The 23,840-nt window shown below is 34.3% G+C and overlaps 1 protein-coding gene across 1 annotated transcript in view; it reads left to right on the forward strand.

Annotated features, from left to right (window-relative positions):
• The window catches only part of megf6b (multiple EGF-like-domains 6b), a 74,591-nt gene that overhangs the window by 2,663 nt on the left and 48,088 nt on the right, over positions 1 to 23,840 (forward strand). The window contains exons 3-4 of the mRNA XM_051912808.1: positions 1,049 to 1,158; positions 10,334 to 10,438. Of these exons, the coding sequence (XP_051768768.1) occupies positions 1,049 to 1,158; positions 10,334 to 10,438 (215 nt within the window). The remainder of the gene's footprint in view (positions 1 to 1,048; positions 1,159 to 10,333; positions 10,439 to 23,840) is intronic.

The following is a 23,840-nucleotide window of genomic DNA, read 5'->3' on the forward strand; positions in this document are numbered from 1 at the left end:
ATATGGTGTGCAACCTAAGATATCCATTTTGTTTATATATGTGTATTAGTGTTTATTGACTTTTTGACCATTTTTAAAGGGGACATATTATGCCCCTTTTCACAAGTCTCTGGTGTCTCCAGAATGTGACTGTGAAGTTTCAGCTCCAAATACCCCACAGATAATTTATTATAGCTTGTCAAATTTGCTCCTATTTAGGTGTGAGCAAAAACACGCTGTTTTTGTGTGTGTCCCTTTAAATGCAAATTAGCTGCTGCTCCCGACCCCCTTTTCAGAAGAGGGCGGAGCTTTAACAGCTCACGCTTCAGTTGCTCAGCAACAACAAAGCTGGAGAATCTCACGCAGCCAAAATGACGATTGTCAGTAATGGTGTTCAGCCTTACATTGTTCAAACCGGAGTCGGACACTGATGGAGAGACTCAGGAAGAAGTTACAACTTTTAGAATGAAACTGGACGTTTCTGAATGGTTAGTGGAATAATTTATGTAGTTGCTGTGGTGTTAATTCAACTTATCGACTAGCATGTGCCGTCATGTTAATCTTTTGTGCAAATCCAGCATTGAATTGACCCTCGTTTGTGAAGCAGTCTGGTGTAAAATGACGGCATGGTAACAACACTTTTCCTCTTCTCTAAAGCAGCCCATCATGGCCTCACCCCCTTTGTTGCGTGTTCTCTGGGCGGGGTTTATGTAAATTTTGGGGTTTGTGATGTCACCAACCCGGGAAGAAGCTTGTTGTAGTCCCTACCAGCCATTTGTTGTAGCGATTTCTTTAAAAGAAAATATCTCTCTTTGCATTGAACTTTGAGCGTCGTAACTTTGCAGATGTTGTTTATGCTCAAACAGCAACATTACACACTAACTAAAGTTAAAAAAGTGAAATCATAATCAACCGCCCCTTTAAATATTCTTAAAGTGTGTTTTGTACAGTTCATTGTACCATCCAGTCTGTCTGTCTTTTTGCAGTAGAAGAGTGTGTGTGTTAGACAATATAAAACAATAAAGATGCTAAAGGTTTCTTCATTTCTCCTCCCCCCCTCCCCCCACAGAACTGCTTACTACACTGCATATAGACAAGTGTATCGACAGGAATACCAGACGGTTTACAAGTGCTGCTCAGGATGGTCACAGCTCAACGGGGAAGCCGGATGCCTGTATCGTAAGTCTCCTTTAAATGTAATGTGATGAATCACAGTATTTACTGAAAAATGAAGCATGTGCCTGTGAGCATCAATGACAGAAATCCATATTTATGATGATTTTTTTGAGGCCTTCCTAAGTATGCAGCTATAGAGATTTTTAAAAGTCAAGTGATGTTGGTAGAATAACAGGTGGAGTTGGTCATAGTGATTTAGAGTTTTAGGCCCCAGGTAATTAATGTTACAGTGGTGTAAATGTCCAGATTATAGATTAGAGAATGCTTGAACTCTGACATGAAGGTCTATGTATCTTTCTGAAAGTTTGTAGCTGTTAAACCACATGAAGGAAGTAGTCACGCACTCCATTGTCTCCTTTTATAACTCTAATAAAAGCACAGTGGAATTAGGAAATTAGTGTCAAGATTTGCTCTAATCCTCTTGGCTGTGGATTCTGTGTTTTATGGATTTAAGTAGAGTCAATATATTATGGTGTAATTTGCCCAGAAATTTCCTCAAACCGCATGATTTGAGGTATCATCATGTAGTTCAAATGGTGCGGTACAAATTACACACCACATTTTAACACTTAGGGTTGGAGGTTTGTTCAAACGATTGTAATAGTCATGCTGGCCTCAGCAACAAAGCACTGATCTCACTTTGTCTGAATTTGTTTCACTTTCTAAAGCCAGAAGACCCGGTCAGTAATTGGATTTCAGCAGCTCATCCCGTCTGCTGTCTGGTCTGGGTGGGGTCTCGTAATTTTCATTGTTCTGGTAACAAGAGAGCTCCTCTAATAGTTTGGCAACAAGAGACTCTGGTTTGTCTTTTTTGTGCCTAAATGGATCAGATGGGAATCCTTTGATAGGATTTTATAGGACTGTCATAGTCTGCTTACCCTGACGAAGAGTAGCCTATAGCTGTGGACACTTAAGGCCCTGATATACTCACAACAAAGTTATTTTTCATTCTTCACTTAGGGGTAAAAAGAAGTTATAAATTCCTTTGCAGTGGAATACTGTTAATGAACATTCGGGACAGGTGTTTTGATGAAGATGTTAATATGCATCTTATCATAAAGACGTGGATATGTCTGCACGAGCTCTGCAATTCGACACTCCAGTCAAGTCATGATATTTTTATTTATATAGTATGTAATACAATAGATTGCTTTAAAGCAAGCAGCTTTACAGTATTACACATGAAATAGTCAGTAGCCGGGTTTCCATTATAGATTTGCACAAAACTTTTGCAATATTTTCTAAATGTTGATAAAAAACTATTGTGAAATGACGGCGTTTCCATTAACCGATGTTATGCGACTAAAACCTAATTTTTTGCTCTAGCGATAAGTCATTCCAAAAACCATGGCAATGGATGTTTATATAGGTTTAAGTAGGTTTTAATATATCACAGCCGCTGCACTAGGCATTATTTTTAATCGAAAGAGATCTATTTACAACATGTTTTTGAAGCGTTGATCATTGTAGCCAATCACAGACATATCTGTTGAGTGCGTGAACACAACGGCCAATCAGAGGTGTTTAAGAATCCGCTCAACAGCACTCAAAATGCTAGGGGGAAATGCTGGTTAGGGCGTGAGCACCGATGGTGTGAGGACCCTATTGTAATTGCTCGGTCAATTATTATTCTTCTCCGAAATGAATTGCATTTTTGAGGGCCTAAACATGCTCAAACTCATGAAACTTTGCACACGTGTCAGAAGTGGTGAAAATTTACATCTGATATGGCTTTCAGAATTAGGCTCATTTTCAGAAAATGGCTCAATAGCTCCACCTACAAAATTTCAATTAAGTGCCCTTCACGAAGTATGACATTCGGTAGACACATGTAACAGCCCAATACCTACAAAAAAGTCTCTGGGTGCAAAATCTGAAAACCAACAGGAAGCCTTTGCGACGTTAAATTGTGAGTTTTCGCTGAAGGGCGTGTCCGTGGCGGCCTGACAAAGTTTGATGTTTCGCCATGAAGAAGTTGTTGTAACTCGGGCATACAATGTCTGATCTGCTTCAAACTTCACATGTTTTATTAGAGTCCTGGCCTGAAGACATCTACATGCCAATATTCAGTTACAGTCATAGCGCCACCTGTGGGCAACAAGAAATGGCATGTTTTACATTGTGATTAACTCCTTGTAGAGATTTAACCAGATCAACATCATATTTGGTAAGTCTAATCTAAAGGCCTTAATGATGTTAAATATCAAAGATCTTGAGTTTTCGTTGAAGGGTGTGTCTGCGGTGGCCTGACAAAATATGATGTTTCGCCATGAAAGAGGAAGCTGTTGTAACTCAGGCATACAGTGTCCGATCTGCCCCAAACTTCACGTGTGATAAGAGTCCTGGCCGAAATACATCTATATGCCAATATTCAGTTAGTCATAGCACCACCTGCTGGCAACAGGAAATGGCACTCTGCACTGTAATTCACTCCCAGAAAGACATTTAAATATGCCATGAAGTACCAAACATTCTAGAAAATAGGGATGCACCGATACCGATACCAGCATCGGCATCGAGCCGATACTAATCTCATGTACTTGTACTCATACTCGTAAAAATACCCTCGATACCAAAGACCGATACCTCACGTGACGTAACTGACAGAATTTTCCGTGCACAGAGACTCTGGCGGCAGCAGCATAAACAATGTCAGCCTCAGAGGTGTGGAAATGCTTCAAAATTAATGATGACAACACACACATTGCGAACTGCATGCTTTCAATCACAATTCGTTATCGATTAGTGAAAGTAGGATAGGCGGAATCGTGCTGAATGACACAGACCAGAAGCGCGTTCTCTCTTTCTTGCGTGCGATCCCAGTTCTCTCAGACAGTGCGCGATCAGTTGTCCTTGCGCCTGAATGGTCAAATGCACACATAGTTGTCAAAATGTCCATCGTGTGGGAGTATCTCACGTATACAGTCGGTTATGGCTTAAGTGGACGTAAACATTTGGGTGAAAACAGGATATGTGTCAGTATCCATGGATTCGGTCTTAAAGGGACCGTAGCCTACATTTGTCATTAATGTTAATAAAACAACAAAATATGTTAAATAAATGTATACTTGGTAAATAAACCTACTGTATCTGAAAAACAAGTTTATTTTATTTGTATCTCTATAGTATTTATTGTATTGTTATTTGTTTGTAAATTTCTTTTTATATAACAATTATTATTATAATTATTATTATAATTATAATTATATTGGTAATTATGCCCTTTGAAGGTTATTGGACACTGTGAAATTTTTGTTCTTTAAGTTTGTGACAAGCACATAAAAATTATTACTTTTTTCATTAGAGTAATAATGAAGAAGCAGTCCTACATTCATTAGTCTCACTGTGTTGTGCTTGGAAAACTGCAACATCACCAAAAAAAAAAAAAGAGAGAAAGAGAGAGAGAAATTAATAAATGTATAGGCATCGGTATCGGTATCGGCGAATACTAGAAAAAAAGTATCGGTACTCGTACTCGGTCTTTAAAAAATGGTATCAGTGCATCCCTACTAGAAACACGTTAACTCATGCAACACTTGGCTAAGTGCTAATGTTTGCAATTAACGCCACGAAACAGGAAGTTGTTGTAACTCAGGCATACAATGTCCGATCTGCTCCAAACTTCATGTTTGATAATAGTCCTGGCCCGAAGACATCTACATGGCAATATTCAGTTATAGTGAAAGCACCACCTGTTGGCAGCAGGAAGTGTGGCACTTCGTAATGACTTTGCCATATTTCTCCTGTATTTACTCAGTTACATGCATGTCGCCCACTGTTCACAGTTTTCCTAAGGCCAACGGGTGGCGGTGGCCCCAGGTGCGAGGGCCCTTTAATCGCTGCTTGCAGCTTTAATTTTCCTTATATTTGATGAAGTTTGCATCATTGATTGTTATTTTCCTGTTTTTTATTACTGTTTGAAACTGTATTGCAAGCACTTTATAAATAAAGATGACTTCACTATTCAATTTGACACGCATGAATATGTGGTTGTGAGAGGCAGAAGTACAGTCCGTTCAACAGCTTGTATTGTCTAAAAGACTTAGAGTTTTGTGCATGACATTTTCAATGTTTTGTCGACTTGATGATCCTTGTTTTCATTGTCAAATCAAACCTGGCATCTGTCCTGACTAAGGTCCATTGAGTCTGTTGTTCTCTTTTGGATGGAGAATTAAGCAGGACTCTACAGTTCCCAGAAGTGGTTTTGAAACAGGGTCACATTCGGTCACAACAGTTCCTTGTACCCAAAACCCCCTGAACTAAATCCTTCTCTAAGTTAATCAAGTTAACGTCCGCTGATCGTTTTCATGCTGGACTCGTGGTGGCTTGAGTGGTCTCATGCCAGAATGACTGACAGTTGCATAACAGTTTATCCCGCAAGTTGTGATTTTCTCCGGGGTTTCATTACTAGAGCCAACACAATCCTCAAAGACCTCTTTGTCTGTCTGAGAAGGTGAAACTACTCATTATACCTGCAAGATTTAGGCCTCGTCGCTGATCCAGCTTTGGTTTGTTTTTAAACACGCTCAGCATGCATTCCTGTACACCGCTTAACGTCTTTTAAACCGCACGCTTGGCTTTTATCTCTGCAACTTGAGACCTGGAAGCACTTTAAGAAATGGGACAAACTAATCACTCCTTTTTCTGAGCCGCTGAACATGGACAAAACATGAGTTGATGCTCACACCAGAAATCCCGCCGTCTGACTGGCACACGTTCAGAGCGTCTGTCTTCACAACCTTTTTGTTCAGCGTGATTCTCTGGCCAGCTGGGATGGACAATCCAGAGACTGTTAGATTTGTAGTGGCAGTAAAGCGTGTGGCAGTTTAGGTCTCGTTGAGGAGTTGAAAGGTCGTCTCCGAGGTGTTGCCGTCATTCAGTGATCTGTTTTGACAAAAGGAAGCATGCAGTGATGGCTTTTCTTCACTTAAATGCTAATTATTCTAATGTAGCGGTTAGGGTTAGAGTTATCTTTTTGACTCAGAGGCCCCCGATCATCCAAGACAGTATTTGAAGGTCTCAAAGATGTTTCTGGTTCTTTGACTGTAATGACAAAGCTGCCCCTTTTCCTTTTCAAACCTTTTTATTTACTGAAACTAAGTGGCGATTTAAATAAGTTTAATTAAATATTTGAATATTTATAGAAATATTATAAATTATATTTACAACAATGTTTATTTAAAATAAGTAAATAAAATAATTATAAATAAAATAAATAAATAAATTAATTAATTAAAATAATTTAAAAAATAAATTAAAATAAATAAATTCCATAATTACAGAAATTTAAATAACTGAATGTCCTTAAGGGTTTAGACTTTTAATTACCAATGAATTTACAGGAACTAGAAATGGTCATTTAAATTTGTTTAATTAAATATTTACTGAAACTAAGTGGTGATTTAAATTAGTTTAATTAAATATTTAAATATTTATAGAAATATTATAAATTATATTTACAACAATATGTATTTAAAATAAGTTAATAAAATAATTATAAATAAAATAAATAGATAAATGAATTTAAATCATTTTAAAAAAGAAATAAAAATAAGTTCCATAATTAAAGAAGTTTAAATAACTGAATGTTCTTTAGGGTTTACACTTTTAATTACCAATGAATTTACAAAAACTAGAAGTTGTCATTTAAATTTGTTTAATTAAATATTTAAATATTTACTGAAACTAAGTGGTGATTTAAATTAGTTTATTTAAATATTGAAATATTTATATAAATATTATAAATTATATTTATAACAATATTTATTTTAAAATAAGTAAATAAAATAATTATAAATAAATAAATAAATTAATGAATTAAATTAATTTAAAAATAAATAAAAATAAATAAATTCCACAATTAAAGAAGTTTAAATAACTGAATGTTCTTTAAGGTTTACACATTTAATTACCAATGAATTTACAAAAACTAGAAGTGGTCATTTAAATGAGTTTAATTAAACATTTAAATATTTACTGAAACTAAGTGGCGATTTAAATGAGTTTAATTAAATATTTGAATATTTATAGAAATATTATAAATTATATTAACAATAATATTTATTTAAAATAAGTGAATAAAATAATTATGAATAAAATAAATAAATAAATTAATTAATTAAAATGAATTTTAAAAATAAATTAAAATAAATAAATTCCATAATTAAAGAAGTTTAAGTAACTGAATGTTCTTTAGGGTTTACACATTTAATTACCAATGAATTTACAAAAATTCTCAGTTTAATCTCAGTGAGTTTTTCCTGGTTAAATAAAGGTTAAATAAAAAAAATAAATAAATAAAAAAAACTAGAAGTGGTCATTCAGATTAGTTTAATTTAAATATTTGTATAAATATTAGTAATTATATTTATGACAATATTTATTGAAAATAAGTAAATAAAATAATTATAAATAATTAAAATAACTACATTTAAGTTTCAATAAGTGAATGTTCTTTAGGGTTTACACTTTTTATTACCAACGCATTTACAACTTTTGTAGTTGTTCATTTTTAAGCATTGTCTATCCAATAAAATATTGTAAAGCATGACATAACTAGAAACGTCTACTTTTATTCATTTCCATTTTCTAGGTCTAGAAATCACACTTTTAAAAATTCCTTGATATATCCAGGTTTTCCAAGGCTGTGGAAACTCTGGTTCTTAAATAAAAATAGCAGTTGTTGAGGGAACTAATTAAAATAAGAAAAATGACGTACATTTACCCCCTTTTTTCTGCTGTTTTAGCTTATTTTAAAGATCATTTTAAGCCATCTTACCCTTTTAGAGCCATTGGTCTACTGGACACTTCTTCTCCTGAGCGTCCTGGAATGAAACTACTGGTTCTCAAATGTTTGGGAATGAGTTTTTATTGAAGTGTAATGAAGATTTTACATTGTGGTGACCCAGTACAGATCTGAAAATTGTTTATTGTACAAAAGTAAACACAGATGCCTTTAAAATCAAACACTGAAATTTGTTAATATAACCATGAACTGCACAGGCACAACAATATGCAAAATGATTAACCTGACATTGGCTGAGTAGGAAAATTAACAATTTAGTACAACATAAACAGCAGTAAATGCGTGTTTTACAGTATTTATAGTTTGAGTGTCTGTTTTCGAAATGTCAGTTGAATTTTGATGGTTTGATGCTCTTGGGAGCCGATAATTCACTGCGTGAAACAAACTGTGGTCAGCATACAAACCACATTGTTTATTCTTGTTACAAATGAGCATGTGTTTAAAGTAGTCTGCATACTTGTCAAGGATAAGTGCATGTCACGCAATCTGTCAATGTCTGAATAACTCGTACCAAGTGATAATGAATTTGCGCCACGTTTGATTGGACACATGATCTTTGGCTTCGACAACAAAATAGGTGTAATTTCTCCTCTCTCTTAAAAGTTAATAACATAACTAATTCTGCTATCCAAACTATGCACAATTATGGATAGTTGCATTTTATTATTGACCTGATTGTGTGCATTGCTTTGGTTTAATTTGGGAAGCGGGAAGACAAAGAAATTCTCATTCTAGTCTAAGTGTGTGCAAAACTTAATCCCGAAGCTGTTTACAAGTGGGGTCTTTTGGGGTACGCTAACCCTGTTTACTTCTTTGTTTCTCAAGTATACCAATTGACTCAATGACTTTTGATTGTAGAAGTGCCCTTGGTGCTTGAAGCGTGCTTCGTGAGACTTCCTTCCACTTTAACAAAATGTGCACTTGAAAATCCTCTTCTTTTCATTAGGGAGCAAAAGTCAGGAGCAGAAAGTGGCCATTTATTTTGACTGATGCTGACAAGGTGATTCAAAACAGAACTGACCACCAATGTAATAGCGGCTATAAGCAGTGAATGGAAGCAGGTCTTTGTTGCTGTAGACGGGAATGTCCTGAACAAGGACCAGGAATGTGCAACTAATAACTAATGTCCTGGGTGGTCTGTCCACATGACCAACAATGCCTGTTGTTACAAACACAGTTAATTGTCCATCCCTGAGGCAGAAATGCTGTTTCATTAACCTACTCTTTCAGATGTTTTGAGAGGGAATGTGTACTTGAATGAGTTCATTTAAGGTGAGTGAAGATCAGCTAATCGCTCACAAAAGCTCGTCTATCCATGTGAATTTCATTTATCAGACTCGGGCTGAAGGTATTTCAATGTTTCAGTGTTTTTTGCCTTGATGAACATGAGTTCCAGCACATTGTAAATATATTTTATATAATGATACAACTAGCATGTTGGTCTGCTGGGATTCATCCCCATGTACTTTCCCCTCACATGCTTGTATTATGTAATATAATGCACTTGTGCTTTGCCAAAGGTTTATTCATGTTAAGATATTTACAGTGGAAATGCTAATGCTGCTCAATGTTTTGATCCTAACTTGTGTTATTTGCTTTGGGTCATTAAATCCCTTTTTCGCAATCTTTAGATTGTACATTTTTTATTGACATATGCATGATAATTTTGTATGCATGATGACAATGACTTTGAACAACTGGTTTTTGCTTTTTTGAAAATAAAAAGGTTTAAAATTTGATATATAATTTCCACACTATCATATAACAACCTCAATTTACATAACATGTTATGGTGGTGGTGTCATTTCATGTGTTAACATGTTAGTTCATGTACTTCAGTGTTATTTTGGTATTATTTATATACTATTATAGTATTATTAATATTTTGAATGAGCTTTTATTTTTATATTTTCAGTTTTAATTTTAATTTTGTAATTTTGATTAGTTTTAGTTTTTTTTTTAAACATTTCTATATAGCTTTGATTTAATTTTTATTTCAGTTTTAGTAGTAGTTTTATTTATTAACTTCAACTTCATTTATTTTATTTAATATTGTAATATTATTTTATTTTATTTTATTTTGTTTTATTTCATTTTATTTTAACAACAGTAATGTACTTGTGTTGGTGATGTGGGTTTGAAACTGTCCCTGATAGTTAATCCAAGATTTTCAGACAGCTGGCAGATGTGATGTACTCTCTGTTTATTTTCAAGTGTTTGGTGTTATGATCTCAGTTTTGTACACTTCAGGTGTGTGTTTTCTTCGGGTGTTAACAGGCTAATAGTACAGCAGAAACACTTGATGAAACAGCATGTTCTAATATCTTGTGTCAGCGTCCATGTGATTACCATCTCTCTCTCTGTCTCTTACAGCTGTTTGCAGTTATGGCGTGTGCTTTAATGGAGGTCAGTGTAGAGAAGGTTCTGCTCAACTCTGTGACTGTCCGACCGGCTTCAGTGGTCCGAGCTGCCAGTACGGTGAGTCCAAACAGACTGAACAGTTTCCATGCTTTGTTTCTGAATCTCATTTAGAGCTCAGAGACGCGTTTAGCTGTATACATAAAAATTTTGTATCGTATCGCCGTTTTGTCCAGACGGATCCGGCGTTTTGGGAGCCTGAAACTGCTATTTTTATTTTTTTTAAACTGGGTCCCAGAGTGGATAAATCTAAAAACGACAACCTTGTGTTTTCGTGTGTACATCCAATCCGTATATTTTGTGAAATGATGATGTCATCACCCCACGTCTCGACCCTATTCAGACACTGCTACGTCACGTAACAGCAACAACAACAACAATAGCGGACTACATGCTTGTGTTCTTGCCGCAGAAGCTACTGAGCCTATTAGCTTTACTAAAGTAAAACTTTATTACTAAGCTTTACTAAAGTTTTTATACAGCGCACAAGGTTTATGTGCATACTCCAAGTCTTATTCTCCGTTTTTAGTATATCTCTGTGGCAGAATTACAGCGCCACATACTGATCTGGCATGTATACTACATCGTTTTGAGTCGGTTGCAGTGGTTTTGTTTGTTCACAGATATTTCTTGAGACGACGCCGTGTTTACGGAATTTTTTTTTAGAACAAGTGAAAAAAGATTGGATAGGGAAAGCTCTGGCTTCGTGTGGATGTGGCCTTATATTCCCAAGAAGACTTGAGAATATTAAATGGGGTCAGCTGATATTAAAGGGGTAATTCACCGCTGGCAAAATGGGCTTTCACTAAAACCTGGCTGTCTATGCGGTGGAAAGTTGAAAAAAATTTTAAAATCAGTGCGACCTGACTAGAGAATACAGAGGAAAAAGTGCTGTCTTCTGTTTTGCTGAAAAGGTAAGAACTTCAACACCCATAATGCACTGGGCTTGTTGTCGTCCAAGGCCACGCCCAGTCTGCTCCTATTGGATTGGCTTGGCCAATTGCTTGAGTAGGAAATACTTCTTAGCAAACTTTTAGTCAAAATGGCATCCACTTGTAAGAATTCAAAGAGTAAACGTTTAGAAGGAGTGATTTATTTTCTGTTTCCAGTGAAGGCTCCAGCGCTGTCTGATTTGACTGTCTGTGGGCAGGGATAGAAAAATGTGGAAGTACAATCTGTAGTTTTCACGAAAGCCCTGGAGCTGTCAAAACCTTTTCGTTTTGCGTTGTCTGACAACCTTGCTTTTGCTGACAAATAAACAATAATTTCTCTGTCCAGGTTACACAGAGAAAGAGTAAAGATTGTTTGTTTGCATTTACTACTGACATTATAGCAATACAAAGCGGGTTGAAATTCTGCAAACTGACTTTTTAATAAAAACAAGCTGTTTAGATAGCTCTCATGTGAATAAGAAAAGGCCATGAAGCATTCTTTCAAAGTCTGTTATTAGTAGTTCTTGCATGTGCAAGTGTAGTTATAATGATTTTGATAGCATTTCCTTTTGAATAAATGCAAGTTTCCCCCCAACAGAGAGTTTTCTCGGGCTGTTTGAGTCTCTAACATACTGAAAGCCAAGAATTTTATCTGTAATGGGCATTTGTAGCCAGTGAGAGAGGATGCTAATAATGGAGGATGTTGTTTTTTGGTGATAATCTACACACGACAGGAAATTCTTCACAAATCTTGCCCTACTTTTTCATTTACTGTGGTCTCCTCTTTGTCTCGTGGAGTGATAACAGACATTGGTTTTGAGTAATCTGAGAGCCGCTTGTGTCTCAAAGTGTTGCAGACAGATTTAATTAATTGCACAGCTTTCAGCATCATTGTAAGTGTCTAAGATGTTGCAGCTTGCATGTTGATGTAGCATGACCTGATGGCTTTCGTCTGCTGTTTTCTGTTTCGTTTAAGTCTGTTTGCCTCAACCATATCTTCAAGACAGAGACTCAGATGTGCACAGCTGGTAACCATTGGTCATTTATTTTGGACAGTTCCTTATGTGTGTCATTAAGAGTGATGCTGATTGATTCGGTCGGCATACACAAACACATACGAAACACTAACAGCCACAATCTATTACAGGAAAGCGTAATGGAGACTGCGGCCTAGTTTACCCCATATATCTTCTATAATGCCAGGCTGGCACTGGAAAATAGAGACAATCAGGGTGAAAATAGGGGTGAATCTCACGAAACTTGTCAAGAACATGTCCTGGTCATATTTCACCACAAAATGTAAATAAAAAAAGTTTTGCTTAAAGAAAATAAAGCCTGTTTTTCTTCTTTAAGGCCAAGCAGCTGACTAGTTGTTCAGAGAACTGACTGGTTGAAAAGAAGCTATTGTTAGAAGAATCAACTGAAGTAATTGTTATAGATTGAAGGGGGGGTATCACACACAGTTTCTGCCAATCTCATGTTAATCTTGAGTACATCTAGAGTAACAATGCATCCTTCATATCTCCAAAAAGTCTTTAGTTTTATCATAACAGATACAAAAGATAGATACACTAAACCGAGTCTTTCCGAAAAAAGCAGAGCTCCCGGAGGCGTGCCTGCCGTCAGTGCCGTGGGCGGAGCTAAAGAGTCACGAGCGTGCGCAGCTTTTGCGTAGAGATCGTCTGCTAGCTGCGTCATCATTATAAATACAAAGGGAGCAAAAACATTTGTGGTGTTTACATTTTATGCGCTTGCGGCGCCGATTGCCAACAAAACACAGACATCTGATGCAGCTTTACTCACCACCCGCAATCTGCAAATCCAGCGCAGAACTGGGACTTGTTTACGAAGTATTCATCACCGAAATCCCGGGAACAAACAAACAAACTTCATCCACTGTTCCCTTAACGCTGGGTTCTTTGGGAAGCTAAAAAAAGGTTATCTTTCCCTCACAACCAAAAACACACTTCTTTGGTGACAGGAGCTGCGTCTCATTTCGGAGGCTGTGTCCTTCGGAGATCGCATTTGAAGGCTGAATACTTCACCAATGATGTCATATTTAAGAAAAGTAACCATAATGAAATTGACTGATATTAATTGTGAGGTGTAAAATACTGTAAGTTCTTTCTTATGTTGCAATCTAACGCTTAATTTTCTTAAATGAAACTGTCTCGATGATGTATACAGCCTTCAAAGGGTGCAGCCCCTGAACTGACACAGCCGTTGTTGAAAAATCTCTCGGCTTCCGTATCCTGAATGAAACGCGTTGATAGGCGTGCTCTTGCTCTTGGTGATGTGTGTGTGTGGTGCATGCTTATTAGGGAGAAGTGCCTATACAAGGAATTCTGCTCTCTTTTGACGTCATAGAGGCCATACTCGAAAAAAACTCTCCAAAACATGGTCCAAAACCGGAAATAGTGTATTTGGCACAGAAATACTTCGTCATACATCCAATTCGTGTTTTGAAACTTTGGCCATGTTTAGCATGAGAATGCAACTCTTTAACAGTGTAAATAAGTCAGAATGCATGAAATAGCATTATACCACCCCTTTAAGAATATAATCAAAAAAGTCAATAACTTGACAGTGTTTAACCATTAAAAAAAAAATATATATATATATATATTAGTATTAATAATGCATGAAATATATGTTATTGTATAAAAATTATGCAACACTATATGTTGTATAATATTTTTAAACTATCTTTCATGCATTAGTATGATATTTCTGCACATTCATGGATATTTATTTATTTATTGTTTTTTATTTTTATGTTTTCGTATTAATAATAATAATGCATGAAAGATATGTTATTGTATAAAATTATACAACCTTATATATTGTATAATATTTTTAAACTATTTCTTCGATGCATTATTATTTTTATTATTATTATCATCATTATATTTCTTCACTTTTAATGCATGCATATTTATTTATTATTTTTTTTATTTTTTTAAATGTATTTTATTGTTGCATTAATAAAAATAATGCATGAAAGATGTTTTTGTATAAAAAATATAGAATCCAATATTTTGTATATTATTTCTAAACAATATGTAATGTAATATTATATTAATATTATATATTACTATTTATACTACTGTATACACACATATTCATATACAGTATATTAAAATTATACAACCTTATATATTGTATAATATTTTTAAACAATTTCTTTCATGCATTATCATTATTATCATTATTATATTTCTTCACTTTTAATGCATGCATATTTATTTTATTTATTTATTTATTTATTTATTATATTGTTGCATTAATAACAATAATGCATGAAATATGTTTCTGTATAATAAATATACAACCCTATATATTGTATATTATTTCTAAGCAATATCTTGCATGTTTTGTTATTATTCATAATGTAATAATAATGTAATATTATAATAATATTAAATATAACTATTTATATTACTAAATACACACATATACAGTATACTATCTATTATTATTACTATAATTACTTATAATTACTATTACGACAACAGAATACCCAGCATATTCCCTATAAAGAGCTGCGCATCCAAACAATATGCGAGGTGTCATGATACGACTTGCTATCATTATACTTCAGCTGTTGTACCGTAAAACATGCTTAAAGTATCAGGACAACCATATAACACAAACATCTGTATGAGCCTCTGAGAAACATCTGCGCTTTCATCAGTGAATCTGTTCAAATGTCACTCTAAGAATATCTGTTTGCAGTCCATCTGCCTCGTGGATGAAAGTCTCTGTGAATTGCTAAAGGAAAATCATTCTCTGGTTTGACTTGTACTTAAAATCCACAGCTGCCAGATGATTTCTGTCAGTTCAATTCAGTTATTTCCATTCCCTGACAGCGACCCTTGATGCCTCAGATGAAGCAGGTGATGATGTTTGACGTGTTGTGGTTTCAGCACATAATGAATTTCAGCAGCGAGAACAAACGTGGAGAATCTGTACCTCTGTTTGAGATTCCCCTGTGGCGAGTATCACTGTATTCTGTTTCACCTGTCATCACCTGAGAAAAAACAGATTTTGGAAACTCTTCAAGCTCTCAGAGACCTATTAATATGAGTTAAACACCTCAGATGTGAAGCTAAAGTTCAGTAGCTTTAAAAAGAGACTAATACAACACAGTTCATCTCTTTTTAAAGCTACTGAACTTGGCACATGCAAAGGCCACTAATCAAAACATGTCAAAATTATATTTTTTTTGCATATGGAAAACATGCAATTTCTGTATGGCTAGAATGACATGAGACAGCTCGGATAAAGAAGTAAAAGTTTGCATGTGCAGGTCAATCTCAAATTTCAGGAAAATCAGATAAACATTGATGCACACAATTCTGTCGTGGTCACATGTTTGTCATATTCCTGTCAGTTTAGCGTTTCATGGTCCAGACTGAAAGGTCTCTTTCATTGTGGAATAATTGTGGCTCTTTTAATAAAAACAATGATTTCTGGGCCGTGAGCTCATGTCTTGGCGCAGCCGGAGGTCAGAACATGCCAAACTGCTCAGTCATGCTTCTCATGGGGAACTTCTGTTGTGACTGCACACAATTATCAAACCTTTTGGACATGAATCCTTGATGGAATGCAGAATCTGTCGTCACAGAACATACTATTCTGTGTGTGTGTGTGTGTGTGTATGTATGTATATATATATATATATATATATGCATTAATGCATTAACATGAACTATATGCATTTGTTACAGTATTTATTAATCTTTGTTAATGTTAGTTAATAAAAATCCAGCTGTTCATTGTTTGTTCACTGTTTGTTCACAGTGCATTAACTAATGTTAACAAATACTTTTTTTTTAAAATATTAATGTATCAATAAATGTTGAAATTAACATTAAGATTAATAAATGCTGTTGAAGTTTTGTTAATTTTTAGTTCATGTTAATAGTAGTTAACTAATGAAACCTTATTGTAAAGTGTTACCTAATAATTTATATTTAGAATTTTATTTAGAATAATAATAATTATTAGATGATCAATTTAATTCATATATACAAGTAAAATATATAGGATAAATATCATAAATTATAATTAACATTACTAGTTTCTTAGATGATTAATTAATAAAATTATTAAAATATAATTTAAATTATTATAATTTATATGTGCTAATAATATATTATTAACGATCTATACTAATAGTTTATATTTATAATTTTATTTAGAATAATAATAATTATTAGATGATTAATTTCATTCATATATGCAAGTAAAATATTTAAATATCACACATTATAATTAACATTAATATATACAATTATTAAATGATTTATTAATATAATTATTAAAATATAATTTAAATTATTATAATTATTTATATGTACTAATAATGCCTATTAAACTAATTATTATATGATTAATTTAGAATAGAATAGAAATTCTATTATATTAATTATACTATATATAACAGAAAATATTATAATTATTATATTTATATTAATGTAAATTACTACTACTACTGATAATAATTTAATTATAATTAATAATAATAATTTTTATTAATAATAATATGACAACAAAATTCCAAAATTACTACTACTTGATATCCTGATACTTCAGCTGGTGTTTTGTATTGTATTAATTATACTAATTATTGTATGATTGATTTAATTAATATATACTCGTGCAAATTAAATTATTATAAATAAAATGATTAGATTATTAATTATTATTATTAATTATAATTATATAAATTAAAATGTAAAAATAATAATAAAATGAAGTATATATAAATACATAAGAGTGATATAGTATATTAAATAATGTTTAATAATAAATTATTAATAATTACTAATATAAAAGTAAAAAATATACATACTAATACAAATTATTTTAAAACATGAGTCACTTCTTTTGAGTCCTTATATCTATGTTTGGGGAGAGGTCAGCGGGTCAGACGCTGTGGATCTCCTGAGGTTTCTAGCTGAAGGTCGTGGTGTTGAACTCGTATAGTGAGGGTCTGTTGATGCTAATGGAGGGGGACGTCTAGAGCTATTGCCGGAGCGTCAGTTTTATAGCAGGTCATGCAAGTCATCAAATGGACACCTGACAACTAAGACCTTCCGCTATTAATACAGACCTGTCAGAGCGCTTTCAGCTTCTGCTGGACACAGTTGAGCTGAGCTTGAGCTGACATTGACTCCTAGTGCACTCCTAGAGACCTCATTTTTAGGCCAAATTTTAATGTTCCCTTCTTGATTAAGGCAATCTCAGAATGCATTGTGGGTGAAAAGTGCCAGATGGATCTGAGGGAAATGTTGATTATAAATATACGCAGCAGTATTTTTTGTCATACAGCTGAGTCTGCAATACTGAGGTCATTTTGGGCTCAAAAAGAAATAACTAAAAGTTAATTAGATCAGTTTTTAGACTGAAATAAATTAGGTTTTCCTCAGTTTATGGAATGTATGAGTTGCCAATTTTCTAATTTCTTTAATTCTACAGTGTACATGGAGAGATATGTCTCAGTTTTTAGTTCTGATCAGAGAAGGCTTCATCCTTGGCTTGTGTTTCCTGATGGAATCCAAACTTTGGCTGTTGTAAGAAGAAACAAGCTACTTGCTTATGGAGACTGGATTGACCGGATTAGACAAGGAAACCCCAGGGACTCAGTGGAAAGGCTTTTATCAAGAGTTTAGCACATAGTTATCAAGAGTTTAGCACATAGTACGGAGAAGAAAATATGCGGGAATGATAAATATTTGTTAGTAGTTTCTCGGAATGCAACGGTGACGACGGCTTGTTTGTGGAAATGAAGCTAAACCGTTTGAGAAGAGAGTTGATATACAGTGTAAAGTCTGGAGGAGTCAGTCGCTTATCTGAGGTAATGACCAAAGCAGGTGTTGCGAAAGTTCATGAATGATAAAGACGGTATGTATTGTGTCATGTTATGTATATTTTTATTAGATGATTAATTAATTGAATTATTAAAATATCATTTAAATTACTATATATATAAACAAGAAATATAACATAATTATTATATAAATGTATATTTATAATAATAATAATTATTAATAATACTATGACAACAAAATACCCAACATATTCCTCATGATGCTGGAATCATGTTTTTTTGTCTTAGCATGTTTTTCATTTTTATTTATTTAATGCATATTCATGGATCATGAGTTATTGCAGTTGACTGAAACTAAAGCTATAAAGAAACTTGAAATGAAATAAAACTGAAATAAAACCTTAAAATTAGTTTATTCAGCTATATTTCTCATTTTCATTTAGTTTAACTTGATGTAATAAAAATAACAAAGTAAAACTGAAATTAAAATTAAATTGATTTTTAAATAATTTTATATAAAGATATATTAAAAAATGAATAAAAATAGGAAAATCACACAAAATTACTAAAACTTAAAAAATGAAAAGGAAAATATAACAATAAAAATTAACAAAATATTAATACAAATTTTTTAAATATATTTTAATTTTAATGACAGTGAGCTCTGATTACGTTTTTTCTATTTTTCTATTAAATTTTTAAATTTGAAATTAAATTGTGTTACACTGGTAAAACTTTCACGAAGAGCAAACTTTAAACTATATTATTGTGTTTGTTTATTTACAGCCAATTAGATCATTAAGTTGTTTAATAATTTGACAATAATTTGACGTGGTGAATGATTCTCACATATTTGAGTTGTAAGATTGAGAAGGTGAAGTGTAAGTTAAAACATGTATCAAATTAATTCATTTCTGGGTAAATTACGACTTAAATTAAATTATAGCTTGTTGAATGCAACAATTTGATTTACATAGTAATTTCTTCTGCTAATGTTTCATGAATGAATCCTGTTGACTCACTGAATCTTTTGTGAATTGGTTCATTTGCACCATCTAAATGAACTGAATCACAAAAATGAACTGGACTTCCCAAAGTTACATATGACTAAGAAGGCATTTAATGAGAGCAAAGCTGCATGCACCGCAGAAATCTGTAGTTAAGTTAGTAGTTTTACTATGTTTACTCTCCAGTACTGCTTACTAATATTCTGCAGGAATGACAGAGTTTGGCCTCTCTGACCCGACTCCAGTAACAACACATTACTGTTCAACTTTACGGTTCACAGCCGCTTTGTATGCTTCATTTATCAGCCTGTCTTAAGGCTATTAAAGTGGACATAAATTATATCTATGTTCCAAGTGAATTGCTCAGGTAATTTCTTCTCACGTCTTGTGTGCTGAGCTTTATTTAAGTTCGTTTAATGAGCCATTAGCTCAAGGACACCGAGGCAAACACCTCGAACCTTTTCTCCAGCTGAAAATGTCCTGAGGCACCTCCTGGTTTCATGGAATGTAAAACACGATGGTGAAGTTGTACATCTGTGGCCGCAGGACTTTTTTACGCAGAGGTTTTTTAAAGACTGAATGAAGACTAGAAGTTTACACACATCATGTTTAAGCTTTCATTTTTGATGTTCCTGCCCACATAGTGTGAAACAATTTCATGGTTCAAATGCATTTTAAATGGTTTTGGTTGTGTAGTAGTTTAACTGCTAAAACTCACCTTGACCTGATCCTAGTTATCAGGCCTGCATGGGAAACTCTGTAGTTGTAGTAGTAACTCATCCACACGGCTTTACGATAATTGAGCTAAAGTTTATCCATGGTCACGTGTCTATGTTTTACGACACTGTGGTAGCTGTAAAACTTGTGTTTACATTGCACATGTTCTATTTCATCACGATTGGTGTGTAATTTGGCCGATGGACCTGTGAAATATCACTCGACAGAGTGATGGTTAAAAAACAACAATCTGAAAATCATTGCCTGAAACTTTAAAGGTGACCTACAATGCCCCTTTTCACAAGATGTAATATAAGTCTCTGGTGTCCCCAGAATGTGACTGTGAAGTTTCAGCTCAAAATACCCCACAGATCATTTATTATACCTTGTCAAATTTGCCCCTATTTGGGTGTGAGCAAAAACATGCCGTTTTTGTGTGTGTCGGAGTCGGACACTGATGGAGAGACTCAGGAAGAAGTTACAACTTTTAGACGTTTCTGAATGGTTAGTGGATAAATTTATGTAGTTGCTCTGGAGTTGATTCAACTCATCGACTAGCATGTGCCGTCATGTTAATCTTTTGTGCAAATCCAGCATTGAATTGACCCTCGTTTGTGAAGCAGTCCGGCGTAAAATGACGGCATGGCAACAACGCTCTACTACAACAACTCTTCCTCTTCTCTAAAGCAGCCCAACATGGCCTCACCCCCTTTGTTGTGTGTACTCGGGGGCGGGGTTTATGTAAATTTTAGGGTTAGTGATGTCACAACCCGGGAAGAAGCTTGTTGTAGTCCCTACCAGCCGTTTGTTGTAGCGATTTCTTTAAAAGAAAATATCTCCCTTTGCATTGAACTTTTGGATAACTTTGCAGATGTTGTTTATGCTCAAACAGCAACATTACACACTAAAGTTAAAAAAGTGAAGTCAACCACCCCTTTAAGTAAATCTGCTTTACATTTTGATGTTCATCATCGTCAGCTTGACAGTTCATTAGAAACATTCATCTGCCTTTTGCTGTCACACGTTTTATTCTTTTTTGCAGTTTTTCCAGTCATCTGTTTGAACTGTCTTTTCCGGAGATCTGGGAACATTTGAACGCTTCCCCAAGTCCTTTTCAGCATGTGTAATGTGATGATGTCACAGTACATAATTCCAATGGAAAATCCACCTTTAAGCAGACTGACTCATTGATATTCCCGTCGCATTTGCCACATTGTGTGTTGCAAGGAATTAATCAGTTATTAAAAAGTCTGTTTAGTGCGGTGTTCCATGACCCGGAAAATTCTCCACGGGTGAAACGGCCACAGCAGGACAATAGAGGGTGAGCGTGAATAGATCGTCCTGATTCGACACACAGTTTTCTCACAGTCTGTCATATAAATCTCACTGTCTCCCTCCTCCACTTTTTTGTTTATCTTTCTCATTCTTAAGGTCTGTTCACACCAAGGACTATAACTATAAAGATAACGATAAATATATAGTTCTAAAAATCGTTATCAATATTAAAGAATAGCAGAGTTCACATCACTGCTATAACCATATTGTTGGAATCACTTTCAGAATTATTTTTTCCAGCTCATGAATGATAAAAACATTGACAGCCAATCAGAATCCATCCTGCTGTAACAAGCTTGAGCATTTGAAGTGACAGACGTGCGTGCGCTAAGAATAAACAATATCGCTAATATAGTTATCTTTATAGTTTTCGTTCTTGGTGTAAACGGGCCTTTAAACTAAGAGTTTACCTTAAAATGAAAATTATCATTATCATTTACTCATCCTTATGTCACTTTTTCAGTTTTTTTATTTTTGGGTGACTTTAAGGGTGAATTTCATGAAACCTGTCAAATTCAGGTCTTATTTCACCCCAAAATCAAAGTATACATGGGAAAAGAAATATAAAGTATAAATTATAATTTGCCTTGTTAATTTTCCAAGACATTTAAAAACTTTTTTTTTTTTCAGAATTGTGATAACTATAAAGCAAATCATCTTTAAAAAAGTTTTTATAAATGTTGTAATGTGGAAAAATAATATTGAAAATAATTAAACGTAGCATTTTTTGACAGTTAAATTGTTGTATTACAAAGATAATGTATTAAGAATCACTTTTGAGAAAAATTGTAATTAATAATAATGGAAAATGAGAAAATAAGTAAGTAAATAAATTTTCATTAAAATAATGTAATGAATAAAAAAATCTTGAAAATGCTTAATTTTCTTCATCTAACGTTTTCTGATTTTAGGCTGAAATAAGACTTGGCCATGTTTTCATGTGATTTATGTTTATATATATATATATATATATATATATATATATATATTTTTTTTTTTTTTACTGTTTCTGTCTGTTTTTTGGTTCATTAATTTGTCCCCCTTCGTTTCATCACACTTTTTTTTCTTGTTTCTATTTGTGTTTTTTTTAAACCTAGATAAGCAGTTTTAGTGTTTTAAAGAAAAAAGTATTTTTCAAAGTGTTGATTTTGTTTTTGGCACATTATTTTCCCCATATTCTCCATTGTTCAGCTCCTCTCTTCCCAGTCTGTCAGTAACGCTCTGTTTAGTTCCTGTCTCTATGAAGCCCCTCCTTCTGAAAAGCACACTGTGCTCTGATTGGTCGGCTGGAGGAGTGTGATGTGATTGGTCGAACGCTTCAAGCGTGTTTGGGAAATGCCCCACCCTTACCATAACCGCCAGTTTCAACACACTACTAACTAACTCAACCAGGCCCCGCCCCTTTTATTTGCGTATGCCTTGGGCGGGAATTATTTAAATGAGGAATGTTGTGACATGTTCGTTCCCGGAAGAAAAACTCAAGACTACAATGGAGGTGTTTCAGGGAGTTCAGAAACAGTGACACTGATATAGAGAAGAACTCCCGCTGGAGGGTCTTTGCAGAACGTTTTCATGCTCAAACAGAAACATTACACACTAAAGAAGGTTGAAAATGTATCAAAGCATAATAGGACCCCTTTAAAATAACTCAGGAATGGCTGCTCTTGGTATCAGAGAGGCCAGTGTGACTCTCTCATTACTGCCACAGTAAACCTGCCTCTGGATAAACCCACAATCCCTGTTTCCTGTCTGGCTTCTTCCTGTTTGTTTTCTTATTTTGCTGCCAGGAGAGAATATGTAGCCTGGGTCTTTAAAGTTTCCTGGTGCTGAAAACCTCCAGTCAGAATGAGTTTTCGTCACGTGTTTGTGCATTTCTCTTTCTGGAGTTTGATTCCTTAATCTTTCCTAATTGAGCTGAAATTCCAGCCCTGCGTTTGACCTGATGAAGGGTCCATCATGGTCACTCTGGGTTCCGGACATCATGTGCATGAAGACTTGAAGTTGACAGATGTTTGCGAAACACAATCAGTGTCATCATCTAAGTGAGACTCCAGCTGTCTTTACTGCGCTGATAGACAGAGAGCGCATTCATTCTGTCATGTATTATGCTAGGTTTCTTTTTTTGAGTGCAGTTTCTCATTTTAAACACAAAATGATATTCGCAACCCATTTTACCTCTTTAATCGGATGTTATGAAGTGAGACAGGATGTTCAAAAAGAAAAAAATGTAGGATTGGGTTTGGTTTTATGCATCAGGAATAGACTGGATTGTGAAAAGTTTCTTTTCCTTGAATGTTTGTTTATGTAAATAATGCCTGAATAGCGATGGCTTTTGGTGAACATGTGTGGACTAAATGACATTATTTGCAGGGAAATAATGTGCACTGATGAATCATTCACAATAAGACTAGACACATGTATTAACATATTAATGTAAATAGAGTCCATTTTGATTTCGTGTTAACCTAAAGTATATGCAGTTAATATGTTTAATATCTGATCACAGTTTATGTTCTGTGCGAGACATGACATTTGATGTTTTATGTCTGTTTGAGCAGTGTGTCGTGATGACTGCGGTACCCTGAGGCAGCTCTGACAGGTTGAGATGTGATCAAAGTGAGTCAGCAGCACTTCTT

This window comes from Ctenopharyngodon idella, chromosome 11, assembly GCF_019924925.1.
Source record: "Ctenopharyngodon idella isolate HZGC_01 chromosome 11, HZGC01, whole genome shotgun sequence".
NCBI lineage: Eukaryota > Metazoa > Chordata > Actinopteri > Cypriniformes > Xenocyprididae > Ctenopharyngodon > Ctenopharyngodon idella.